General features: G+C 33.5%; 1 protein-coding gene across 1 annotated transcript; it reads left to right on the forward strand.

Annotated features, from left to right (window-relative positions):
* Positions 1-2,965: 2,965 nt before the first annotated feature.
* LOC139873088 (PRA1 family protein H) lies at positions 2,966-4,699 on the forward strand. The gene is made up of 4 exons (XM_071861024.1): positions 2,966-3,503; positions 3,622-3,758; positions 3,901-3,972; positions 4,377-4,699. Exons 1-4 carry the CDS (start codon positions 3,007-3,009, stop codon positions 4,439-4,441), a joined length of 771 nt encoding a protein of 256 aa, XP_071717125.1. The 5' UTR covers positions 2,966-3,006; the 3' UTR covers positions 4,442-4,699.
* The last annotated feature ends 9,798 nt before the right edge of the window (positions 4,700-14,497 follow it).

The following is a 14,497-nucleotide window of genomic DNA, read 5'->3' on the forward strand; positions in this document are numbered from 1 at the left end:
CACATTTGGAAGAATGATCGTGGTTGGAGTCTCACGGTACTTGGTGCAACCTCAAAAAAATTTGCCTTAGGGAAAACAAGACCTTATGAAAATATTTTTGTTTTTTGAACAGGAAAACAAGTCACGCTTTTACACCTAGCAAGTTTTCCGATATTTTAGCTTTCAAGGCTTGTGCTCTCAAAGCTATTCTGGTGTTGAATGACTGCATGGACAACCTACTACCACCGTAGACAAACCTTCCCGGTAATAGAGAAAAACTTAGTCCATAGACTGCATGCCTTGTTAACCAGACGTTCGTTATGTATTACGGATAACTAATTATGTAACATAATTAGATCTTCTAAAGAAAGAAAAAAAAATGTAACATCTCTATACAATAAATATTTTGTTAGAATTATTTACAATAAAAAATCATCAATACCTATTTAAAAATATTAATTTAAAGATAATGATAAACGTATCCCTTAATAATATGCTTAAACATACTATATCTAACTTAATTACTTATAACTCAAAGTTATCACAAAAATTAATAATGTTATTAGGTTTACATAGAAAAGTTAGTTTTGAAAAGAAATATTTATATCAAAGGATTTCTGGCCTAATATTATCAAAGAAACTTATCAACTTTGAAGTTATGAGTTCGAGTCTCGTTGTAAACAAAAAGAGTGCATCTGCTTTTCTGTTGAGAAAAAAGTCTGGGTTTACCCATCACGTGTTCAACACATGACCATAGCAAACATAAATTAACGTCTAGTAGACGGAGTTACTAGACGTAGCAAACCTCATTGACTATCATTGCAAAAAAGGTTTTAGTGATTAAACGTGTAAGATAATACAAGCTACAACGACTAACTGTATAGATTTCTAATCTAAATATATTAACCTTAAATGTAATTGTTTTGTCCTCTAAATATAGTAACCTTAAACGTAACTTGTAAAAATTACAATTAAATTGGCTAAAAAGAATTTTATAACAAATGAGCATCATCAAAACGATGAATGTTTAACACATGGAATACAAACGCAAACCACATAAAAACAACTAAAACACTCGAGCCACAAGGCGATACACAACAATCAAACTAAACAAACACAACTAGGGATGACATTGGGCCGGGTTTAGGTAATCCCAGACCCGAACTCGTTTAAAGAACACGTCGAAAACCGGGACCCGAATCCGACGGGTCCTCATTTAGTTACTAAATAGTAGGTAAACAGGTTTCTCCATGGGTATTCGGGTCTCCATTATTCACAAACTATCGGGTAAACGAATTTTTTCACGAATATGCGGGTCGGGTGCGTGTTTGTCGAATACGGTAGGTGGTATTGAATATTTTCTTAGAGTTGCTGCTACTGATCATGATAAACAATTATTTTCTAAGGTAATAACTACATACTGAATTATAAGCTCCTTCATTTCTTATAGATATCTAATATCTTTCGAACGTCGTACCAACAACGTTTGATTAGGTTAACACTAACACTGAGAGGCATTTAAATAAATTTCTACAAAACATCACGTCGATTGAAATACAATTGGAATTCAATATTTATAATGCTAAAATTTTTACATGATTTTTTTTTTTGGCGAAAAAACAGGGAAATTAAATAAATTGAGGAGCCTTTCACCAAATTGATGAAAAACTCAAAATGATTACAAGCAATTGAACAAACGCTAATCCGCCCATTGGATACAATATTTCTCATGACTATTAAAGCGTGCGAATTGCATATGAAACAACTACCCATGAGATAACAGTACTAAATATTATCTACACACAAAGTCTTGAAAAGTCACTTTGAAAATCCAAAGAAAGACAACGTTTGATCTTGATCTTGAACTTGAACTATAGCTTCTTTTACTGGACACTCTTTTACTGGACACTGAGACTTTGAAATTAAAACTTGAGTACCAACACACCTCCAAAAATCACTTGAGACAAAACGAGACTCCATGAATAAATGCCAGTATGACAGGCTATGTCAACTTGAAAACACCACAAACTATGAAATACCATATATCTTCATTGGCTACACATGATTTAATCTGCAGATAAAACTTGCCATTGTTTATGGATTTTGACTAATAATAGCCACCATAATTATAAATAAACCTTGTGATGACTACTTAACCATAAAATTCATAGGCCCACCAAAATTGAAACAATACCAAGAGCTATCCCATATCCACCAAAACTAATCAGATCTAACCTAAATGCCAAAATGCACATGAATCCACCTAGCTAATTTCAACCCCTGAAACTTTAGAAGACTTAGCAAAAACCAATATCCAAGTGCTCTTGAGACCGTAAGACTATTTTCGTGTCAATTTGTGTAGTTCTTATTTGTACTCTTCTTTTTCTTTAAAATTTTTGCCAAACTGGGTTTCCCAAATATTTCTTTCGCTTTTATATCTTTTAATTACCGAACATTAACTCTATTCTCCACATGAAGGACTACATACTATAAAAGGGTTCAGAGTAATTTCCAGTAGTTTTGCCCAGTCCCCTTGTAATCAATGTAGCGATTATCATAAGAAGCTAGTTTAGAGTGGCAGTAAACAACTACCATTGAAACCCTTTATAATCGGATTAGATCCTGATGCCCTACCCCGCATATTTTGAGTATTAAGGACCTTATCTTAACTCTATTTTCCCAAAAATTTTACACGATGCCTAAAACATTTGTTATAGATTGAACTGATAAAGTGGATAACATCCTAGCCAATGAAGGGCTTGATCATCATAAACCAATTTTCTTGTATACATGCCGATTAATCGGGTTTATGTTCAAAGTTATCTCCGGACCCGAGCTCCAAAAAATTAAAAGCCGTACCAATACCCAACCTAGACTCATTTACCCGATCCAAACCCGACATAAAAATATAGGATTTTGAGTTACTTAAATACATAATTGACATGAATAAATAAATAATGAAATTTGGTCAGACGCCGAATATCCATTATCCAACTCAACTCAACAACTCAAATCAACACAACAAAAATGGCGTTCTCTGCGAACCCGTTAGCTCTGAGCGTCCCCGACCCCACCTTCGAAACCTGGCTCCGTGACAGCGGCTACCTCGAAATCCTCGACCAACGTACCTCCGACCTCCACCGTATCTCCACCACTACAACCACCTCAACCACCACCACCACCGCCGCCGCCAATTCCAATTCCCATTCCAACTCAACAACAACAACAACAACAACAACTAATCAACCCTCCGGCATCACTGCAACTAACTCCTTACTCCTCTCAACCTTATTAAACAACCTCGGAACCCTAATATCTCTATTCACCCTAAACCCCTTCTCAAAACTCACGAACGAAGATTTTTCCGGCGACACTCCGTCGTGGACCCTAGGGTTTATCGGTTACTCCGATTCGTATTCGTTTCCGTCGTCTCGTTCGCAAGCTCGTATGAGAGTTACTGAAAACAATAAACGATATTGCCGGAATTACGCTACTTTATTCATCCTGTTTTTCGCTTGCTCTTTGTATGTGTGTTTTTCTTTTTATAACAAATTATTTAATATTTAAATGAATTTATAATTATCCATGGCTGTTTATGTATCTATATTGTTTAATTGAGTATGTGTTGTTGTTAATGTGTAGGTATCAGATACCTATTGCACTTGTTGGTTTAGTAACAAGTTTAGCACTTTGGGATTTGTTTAAGTATTGCGGTAACCGTTGGGACGTCGATAAGTATCCTGTTATTCGAGAGGTTTTGCTTCGTTTGTTACAATGCGGTTAGTTTGCGTAGTTCATTTGCTATTGATTCGTTGAGCTATATATAAAGATAATATAAACATTGTCATGATATTTGGGCAAATTGGATTTTAATGTCATTTTGCATACCTAATGAAATGTATTTTGATCTTTGACTTGCAGTCACTGTGGCTATAATATATGCGTGCAATGTTCAGATGGCGGTGTTATATGCTCTTGGAGTTAGTTATGCAGGTAAGTTGATCCAACATGTTGTTGATGATTTATGAGTGTACTAGAGGTTGCAGAATGTGTTGATTGGGCGGGTTGGGTAATGGGTCGAAACACAGAATTTAGGCTAGGGTGAATCATCTCCATGTTCTACAAATAGTTATGTTTGAAATACGAATAAAAAACTTGTTACAATTTGAATCGTAACAATGTAGGAGGTCTGTATCATCTTGAATGCGCTGGAAATCTTTAACCCGTCACAATATCTTTTTAGCTTTAAAAAAATGTTGGCTGTTTGACTTCGATATATGCAAAAACTGAAATCAATATTAACTATTTTTCTATAATGTGTGAAATTGCAACCTATACACCTGTACATCCCTTTTAATCGTTATATTATCCCTTCTAAATTACGGATTTTTGTGTAGTGATGATGTTGCATGCCTCATTCCGGAAATTAACTCCCGTCAAACAACCTACGAAAGGCAAATAGAAATAAATTATTTGCAAAGAAGGTTCACGGTCAAACCATCAATATAGCTAGAGGTGAACTGATGGTTCACATATGCAGAGTCTACTGAGGCAGGTCCTGTCGTTCTGGTCACGCAATGAGATTTGACTAAATTATGCACACCACATAGATTAGCCAATGTTTCTGTTGATCTGAGATCATTTTTAAAACTCCATTGAGCTAACTTATGTGGTAATTTTGTATAAAATGTACTAGCTCAAGGATTTTATCATATATCACAAGGTATATTTTTATGCATTCATATTGTTATACTTAAATTTTCAATATGTTGTTCCTAAACATAACATGAACTTCTAGAACTATAGATAGTTGAATAGTGCCCCCTTAACTAAAGAGGGGTTGTGGTAGGGTCGTTACATCTCGGACGATGAGACATTTAACAAGAAATCGACTATGATTAGGAACTGCAATTTGGTGATATGTGTTTTTCATCACAATACTTTACCAAAGATCAGAATAAATATAAGGTGGAGTTCATTGTTTTTAATATATTGTTCCTATACAACTTATTTTGGCCAATTTTATAGCTAAAAATTATGAGTTAATGACTTGAGACTTGGGGATGTCTTTGCAGTTTGCAGGAGCCCATCCTATCCTTTGCATTTCATTGTCATAAATGATGATTTTGTCAAGGAATGATATATCTGCAAATACCAAGTAAAACAATGCAACTTTAATATATTTTTTCTGCACACACATGAAATGATAGTTAAGTTTAATTAATTTAACTGTTAAGCTTTTGTACCTCCAATTAAAACTAAATTTAGGGTTGGTACGCCGATTTCTTCGGTACTAAATATCCCAAGGCAAGCATGTCCATTTTTCTGCAACAAGGCAAACAAAGATAAACTACATGTGAAATAAACTGTATTCTATTATAAGTTTACCTGTTTAAAGTAGAGGACTTAATTCTTACATTGATGATTAGATATGCTTCAGGGTCCAACTGTAACCATGTATTTTGTGAATTTTCGAAGACCAATATGATCGGCTTGAACATATTTTTGACATCGTCAATGGACTGAAAACGTTCCGAACCTTCCCAACATAATCCAAAGTTTTCATCATTTGCGGCGTTGTATGTATCCTGACCTTCTAACATGTTCTCAATCTGTAAACCACAAACTATAGCTTACATATTACAGTAAGACTGATTAATGTTACTGACCCTCAGATCTTAAGTTTAATTAAGGTCATGAATCATTAATTATATCATCACCTCTGTAACTAGAACTTTATAAGCTTGAGGAGCAAAGTAAGTATAGGTAGATGCACTATCAAATATTACGCGAAGATCTGTTATTTCAGTTTTTATGCCGCCAACAATGAGATCCGCTAGTCCCAAGTAATATCGTTTCCTGGAAAGAGAAACGTCAAAAGTCAATCATGATTTTCGACAAGTTTTAGTAATAGTAAAAATTTCTTAAGACAAAATCTCACGCGAATTCACTTGTATGTACAAGGGGGGTCCAGACGACACTTGAAGGGATAAATTCATCGCCAAGAAACAAGTATCCGTCTCCTTTTCTGTTAAAACAGTGGCCCACTACGTTTCTTACTGCACCAAGTTCGTGCAGTTGGCTTACAATGCTTTCTTTGCTGAAGCCTAGACCAAGAATCCCATCAACGTTGGGTCGATGCTCGGGTTGTAGGTGTGATTGATGGTAACCACATCTGTATATTGTCAAGATTTAATCAGTATACTACAATTAGTACCTTTTGATAGGTAAATAAAAATGTACAAAAAAAGTGTTAGATGATAGGTTAGGCCACGTCCAATATGTGAGCTTGGGTACATGATGTCTTTTAGGGTTTACATATTTCTTTGTGATCTATAAATATGTGATGAATAATACAATTATACCTGCGCTGTTTACAATATTCTACAAAAGGAGGGTCTAAACGTACCCAAATGCAAGATGAGTTTCGATTATAATTCCATTTGAGTACTGAAAGTGAAATGGGTCACGTATCAATACACCAAGAGAGGATCCACCATCGACGTATTTCACATAATAGTCACACTGCTAGTCTGGAGACGCACAATGTATTTGCTGCCAGCGAACAGGTTCACATAACGGATCCGAGCATTTCACAAGCTTATTTGTAACAGGTTTATAAGGTGGGTGAGGAGCCTACACAACCAAAAAAGTATATTCATAGTTACATTACTCATAATCTGAATAAAGAAACACAAAACTCACATAATAATTAAGTAAAACATGTTTTTATGTATAGGAATTTTGAGAGAAGGTTATAATTACTGGGAGGCATTTTTGGCAGGGAAGATCACATTGAATCCAAGTGAGATGACTGCCAGTATCAATGTCTAAAAAATAAGGTTTTGGTGGATTACCCAGATTCACTGTCACATAATAGTACCTGTACATTACAAGTGTATATTTACGTTATATAAAATATAAAATATGAGGTGATAAATATACAAATTAAAATTAAAATAATTGATACAGCAGGATTTCAAAGTTGTTCAGTAAATAATGTAGAGTATAAATTTTATTTATTTGTTACATTTATACAACTTAAAAATATCTATTGTATGTTTACAAAAGTGTTATAATTATAATAATATTTTATATTTTACTATGTACAATGTAGAGTTCAATAAATATTTCTAATCACTGTACTATAAGGTTTACAGAAAAGAATATTTTTGAGCATAACACGCAATAATATACTTGTTTCGTTTCTTGTTTATAAAATGTCTTCTCTAGTTTTATTATATTTGGACTCGTCCGTGTGATTTTTAGAATAAATATTAACGAAATAAACTTATAAAGGCTGTTCTTTTTTGCAAATAAATAGAAGGGACATATATATGTATATAGATAATTAGATATCCGAGAGGATAAACATTTCCAGTGACTTGAAGAAGGATAGAGGACGATTGAAAACTATGCTGTGTTACATTTGCATAACATCTTCCATATGTCGAATATAGAGTTAATAAATACAACAATCTTTTGATGAATTGCATTCTTGAATATATGTTGAATGACTACTCAATCAAGGCTACATATGTATGTGCCTACTTCTTATACTAGCTAGTAACTAGTAATGATAGTCGAGTCGTTGCGAAATGGTTTGGTTCCAAAAAAAGTGGAGGTGTTTATTTGGCGGGCGAGATTAGGACGTATACCGGTAAGATTCGAGTTAGATAAACGGGGCATCGACTTGAATAGTGTGAGATGCCCGATTTGTGATGATGACATTGAGACGGTGGAGCATATACTTTTTTCCTGTCAAGTGGCAAAAGACATTTGGGCTAAAGTTCTTAAATGGTGGGGGTATAATTCGGCTATATTCGGGTTTGAGGATATTTTTAATGATACTTTCGGCTGTGTAGCACAGGATCATAAAAAAAATCAATGGCAAGCGGTTAGTTGGGTGGTTTGTTACATTCTATGAAAGAATAGAAATGCAAAGGTGTTCAAGAATAAGCTCGAGACGGTCCCATCCTTATTTAGCGAGGTTCAAGTTCTTTCATATGACTGGATTTCACGACGTTGCAAGGGTCATATTATGGATTGGCTACAATGGTTCTCACACCCTTAGTTTTAACTCCTTTTGTTAGTTGCAATCTTTGCAATTAGCTTAGGGCGATGTAATTTGTTTTTCCTTATTTCTTTCGTGATGTATCGTGTTGTTAAGGGTGCCCAGTCAACCATGTACTATTCGTGATTGTTTAATATAAGTCTTTCTTGCTTTTCAAAAAAAAAAAAAAAAAACTAGTGATGATAGTCATTATAATGATATAAAAGCTAATATATTTATTATCAAATATCTAATTATATACTCAATATGAATAATATTATTACCATATAAAATGACTAAATATTAGGATTTTTCACATGACAATCTTAAAGGATGTTTTATACATAGTGGTTATTTATTGAATACAAAATAGCAGTTATGCAATTTTACAACATTTTATTCACTTTACCAACAACATTTTGAGTCGTTAGAAAAATTCTAAATCTTATTCACATGTGCACAATGGCAACTCTAGCTTATAACGTGTAAGGTCACGGACACCACTAGTTTTTATTTTTTATATAGAAAAGATTCTTTAAATTGCATAGCACACTATTAAATTTAACAATAGGACCCAACATATTTTTTGAATTTATAATTTTTTCTTAAAGTGTACAGACACCACTATATTTACTACTCTGACCACATATATATTTCGAATTTGTAATTTTTTGAAAGTAAACGACTAAAATAATATTCAAATATAATTAGTGTTGAAAAAAAAAATTCGAGACTCCCCATTGAGTTCTGATCCTGAAATCGCCGTGCACGTATATTATTTGTGAATTTTCTATTTAGTGTACACGTTGAATAGACAATAAATATAGTTGAATTTCTATCAATATCTATATTGAATTGAAATAAAGCAACAAATGAGACCTTACTTTATTATTTTTTTAAGTTTTTATATGAGTTTTCGTTAAAAAAAAAATCTATATTGAAATAATAATAGGATTTAAGGTTCGTTCAACCAATATTGACACCTCACTTTATTAGTGTAATTGTTAGAGTTGTTAGTTGTGTATTAAATGTTTGTCAAGACTAGAATCTTCCAGGATTATCTCTTACCCTTCTCTAGCCCATACTTTGTACCTATATATATGGTCTATTATGTACAGCAGTGTGTAACAAGAAAATAATACAACAAAGGTATTCAGCTTATTTCAATTCTTTATTGTTAATTACATGGTATCAGAGCGAACCAATTCAAATGGAGATGAAGCCCGTTTATTGACTCTGGGAGCTAAATGAACACGGTGATGTTTGGCAAACTGACATGGCTCACAATACAGAGACGACAAGGTAGAAAACTCGGGACATAATTTCTTCATACTCTGGAGAGAAGGATGTCCCAACCGACAATGCATCTCATACGGGGATGGTGATTTAGAGCACACCAACGAACGTGGTATTTGTGTTTTGTGTTCAAGTATGTATAAGCCATCAGATACTCGTCCTCTACCAATAATTTGCTTTGTCGATAGATCCTGGAAGACACAAAAATCGGGATAGAGTAAAGCAACATAATTCAAATCACGCGTGATTTTGCTAACAGATAATAAATTAAACGAAAAGTTGGGTATACTTAGAACAGATGATAATGACATTGATGGAGTAAGATTGATGGTGCCAGAACCAAGGACAGGGGAAGTAGTAGCATTAGCAGTTGTTACATGAGATGGTTGTGATTTAAAACTCGAGAACAAATGATGATTACCTGTCATATGATCTGAAGCACCAGAATCAATGACCCATTTAGACGCTGACGATAAGAGGCATATATTAGACTTACCCGATTCAGCAAAAGCGGCTATTGGTGTTTTGAGTTTCATGAATTCTTTTAATCGGACATATTCTTCATATTCTTCCATAGAGATCATGAACACACAAGGAGAAGACACTTTCTTGGCAATACTTATAAGTAATTTAATAATCATTAACAAACTGAACCAACCAAAACAAGTGTGAATCATTGAGGGATAGTTAATCAAATCAGGAAATGTTTCCAAGTATAAAAGGCAGTTTCTAACCGCCAACAAAATAACTGTAAATAAAAAACCAGTAATAGACATAGAGATTCAGCAATATAAAAACCCAAACCAATCAGAAATAGTACCAAATAGAATGCAGTAGCAGCAACACCAAATATCTCAGTCACCAAGAGCAAAAAATCCAAAGTAGTGAAATAGACCAATACTCACCAAGGTGTTGGTCGGAATCTAGAAAAGAGCGTACCGGGAAAAAAAACAGCGGCGAACGGCAGGGAAACGCGCTTCCACGCGCCGGCGCGTGGTCGTCTGTCAGAGAATGGCGGCGGCGCGTGGCGGTTCTGTGGTGGCCGAAAAACCAATTAATTTTCAGGTTGTGCAATTCGGGGCCTTCTGAGTCGTTTGGCGAGGGTGGTGAGATCAAATAATCACTCTCCGGGGTGATATTAAAAGTCAGTCGTTATTGTTCTCACATGAAACAATTCTGAAATCCTAGCTCTCAAAACACTGGCGCAGGTGCACTCACAGGGTGCTCTCTGATACCATTTTGAAGCACATATGATGAAAACGATTCAGAAAGAAATTCTTTGGCATTATCACTTATCAAGGTTTGAACTGGAACCTGAAATTGTATTTTTACTTCAGAAACAAATGAGCAAAAGTGAGTAAACACTTCAGACCTACTCTTCATCAAATAAAGCCATGTAACTCGAGAATAGTCATCGTTAAAAGTAACAAAGTATTTAAATCCGGGTTTGACTGTCATTTCACTCGAGAAAAGTTAGAAGAAGGGATTATCAAAATCCCCCATGTCAAAAGTAATGAACAATTGGCCGATATTTTCACCAAAGCATTACCTGGGAATTGTATCCGTCGATTTTGTGGCAAGCTGGGCATGATCAATATATATGCTCCAGCTTGAGAGGGAGTGTTAGAGTTGTTAGTTGTTAGTTGTGTATTAAATGTTTGTCAAGACTAGAATCTTCCAGGGTTATCTCTTACCCTTCTCTAGCCCATACTTTGTACCTATATATATGGTCTATTATGTACAGCAGTGTGTAACAAGAAAATAATACAACAAAGGTATTCAGCTTATTTCAATTCTTTATTGTTAATTACAGTAATGTTGTAAATTTTCTTATCCACCTAAAAAAGTAAAATAAAAGTGTCAAATTGGTATAAAAGTTAACTGAAAATTCAACAAATATATAGGTATATACCGTGAAATGACTGTGGAACCACGGATTTGTTTAAACGAAACAGTTTAATGATATGTTTAAGGTATTAAGTGAATGTAAATATTAAAGTCATTTAGTTTAATGAACCGTAGAACCAAGGATCCCGACTAAGAAACTTGTCGTTGTTTTTACAAACATATTGATATACTTAATTTGATCAGAATAAATGAACTACATTTATTCTCCAATCACCATCTTCCAAATTTCATCACAATCACTATTTTTTTTTAACGGCGATTTTTTTGGCATCAGTAGATCATTTATTTCAACGACCCTCATCATTTGCACGTAACACACACGTTCGGGCGGAAACCCGAATCCGATCGACGGTACCCGGGAACACATCCATTCGGGCAGTGTTCCTGGGTAGAGGTCCGTGAACGAATCCGGTAAAACCTCCCTATAGGGTCAATATATACCACCATTAGTTCAATTGGTTTAAAGAAAATCATGTCATCCCTAAGGATCGAACCCATGACCTCTCCCTATCCCATGACACAAAGTACATGGGGAGAACCGTTGGGCTATGCCCGCAAGTTCAATCACAATCACTATTAAGAAAAATCACAATCACTGTTTTTCTTGTTATAAAAGCCTACATTACAACTTTTTATTGAGGCGTGTATTTCGCATACATACGTAACGTAATTAATCCCGTAAAAGAATTCATATTTGAATAATAATAATATAATAATTATAATTGTAATAATAATAATAATAATAATAATAATAATAATAATAATTATTAATAATAATAATAATAATAATAAAGTTTGTTCTAAAAATTTCCTCCACCCCATTTCGGCCTATCTCTCTCTGCAATAAGTATTTATATTTTAATAATAATTATTAGCAATAACAAATGTTTATTGAAATTTTTTTAAAAATTTAAAATACAATTATTATACGAAGGTTGTACAATATATTTCAAAGTTTGTACATGTGTTCATGAGGTATTTTATAAAAGATTGTACATTTTGTTTTAATGTTTGTACATATGGTCATGAAAGTGTTTTATTATAAGGTTGTATATAATGCTTCAAATATTGTGCATATGGTTATAGGGGTGTTTTACCATAAGGTTGTACATAATGGTTCTAATATTGTACATATGGTCAGGGGGTTTATAAGGTTGTACATAATGCTTCATATATTATACAATTAACATATTAATCTTTTTATTAAATACAATTAATTATTTTAATGACATCATCATGAGAGCTTATATATTTTTATTTTTTTTGGATTTTTTTTAAGTTTAAATAATCCTTATTTATGATATCACGATTTTATAAATTTATATGATACTTAATGCATATTAATATTAGTCAAACCCACACATATCGGAGTAACATATAAGGTAATGTATTCATATTATACAAAAGAAGGAAATACGAATTCAATAGTTAATATCAAATTCAATTATATGGTTTCTCATTTGTTGCTTTATACGAGTAGTAGTGAGATAGTAATAGCATATACATAATTTGAAATGAATTTGGTCACCTCAACACCGTCCTTGTTATAACAAGTGTAATTACATCTAAAAAAATTCATAGCTCTTAGCTTAGCGATATAAACTTTTCAAGTTCCCAACCAATTGAGTTAAAGCTTCACTTAAGACATTGAAATATTTATATTCATGATAGTTGTACATGTACGTTAGACTGTAAGTTTGTCGTTAGAAAATATGTTACTAAAGATTGGTCATTATGAAGCTTTGAGTTTGAGATACACTTGAAAGACAGTAAATAAACAGCTTGATGGCATAAAGGTTGATCATATATGTTAATATTCATATCATATATTAATATTCATATTTATTCATCTCATATTCATATACATTACGGACTACGGAGTACAAAATAAAATAAAGTTATAAAACCAACTATAAGTTTTTGCAAAACCAAATTTGACCCCGCAGTATAAGCAGGACGTAACTGAAAGGAACTCATAGATCGTACAAACCGAGTGGGCAATTTCATTCAAAACTTGTAAAGCTTACCAACAAAACCTGGTAAACAATTATCAGGTTTCGTTTCAGCTGGTCAAACTCAAGTGATCAAAAGATTATCAAGTCCAATAGTTCGTTCAACAGCATCTCAATGTTTTTTTTTAAATCTGATTTGATCCGAAATGATCTAATCAACTAACTGTAACATCCCGCGTTTTTCCGTTAAATTTAATTTTAACACCGTCTTTTTTTTTAAAACATAATCTTTCGTATTTAAATTCGTAGTTTCCGTTGACTAACGTTCATAATAATTCCGTCATTTAATTATAACATCTTCCGTTAACTTGCGTTTTAAAAATATTCGATCGGTTAAATCCCGCACCCGCTTCTAAACTTGAGGGACTAGTTCCGCCACTTGACCAAAGAGGTGGCTAGTAGTTGACTAGTCAACCACTCGCCACCTCCATCCACTCCATTCATCCATTTCTTTTTTTTTCTTTCTTTCTTTTTTTCTCTCAAGAACACAAACATAAATCATCATCTAAATCCGGATCGGGAAGCAAACTTCAAAACAAATTACATATTCGTGATCCTCTCATCATCCTCTTCGATTTGGTACCAATTTCATCCATTTTGGGTAACTTTCTAAAATCACTAATTTTTCTTTAAATTCGTGTTTTTGATTTGAAATTGTGTTAGTTAGTGTCTATGGCTCGTGTGTAACATGAATATATGTTTTGTTTGCTCGATTTGTGGTTTGGAGTAACTAGTTTGAGTTTTTGAAATGGGTTTGCTTAATCCTTGATTTTGGATGAGTAAATGTTGTTTAATTGTTAAAGTTCATGTTTTAATTGTGTTACTAGTATCACTAGCTTCGTTTTGATGCATAGGTTGACTAAGAAAACTTCAAAAACATGAATATTGATTTTTGTAGATTTTGGTTAGGGTTTGATAGACTTTGAAATGAACTTTTGATGCGTTGAATACTTGTTAATGTTGTTAGTAAGTGTTTAGATGCAATGTATGCTTAATTACCTTCGAAACGGCATATCGTATGTGTAAATTGGATTCCCGAATCATAAAATACGTTTTACGAACTTGAAACTTTGAAAATAAACCTTTCTTGATCAATTGACGAGTTTTCGGTTATTGTAAATGATGTTTGTGATTGATGAATTGTGTTTAGTTGTATTCCTCGTCAAAATACCTTTTCGACGATATATGATAGGCATTATAAGTGTTTGCGGGTCAAGAGTTGGGTTGGAAAATGTTTTGGTTCGTGCAT

This window comes from Rutidosis leptorrhynchoides, chromosome 10 (genome assembly GCF_046630445.1).
Source record: "Rutidosis leptorrhynchoides isolate AG116_Rl617_1_P2 chromosome 10, CSIRO_AGI_Rlap_v1, whole genome shotgun sequence".
Taxonomy (NCBI): domain Eukaryota; kingdom Viridiplantae; phylum Streptophyta; class Magnoliopsida; order Asterales; family Asteraceae; genus Rutidosis; species Rutidosis leptorrhynchoides.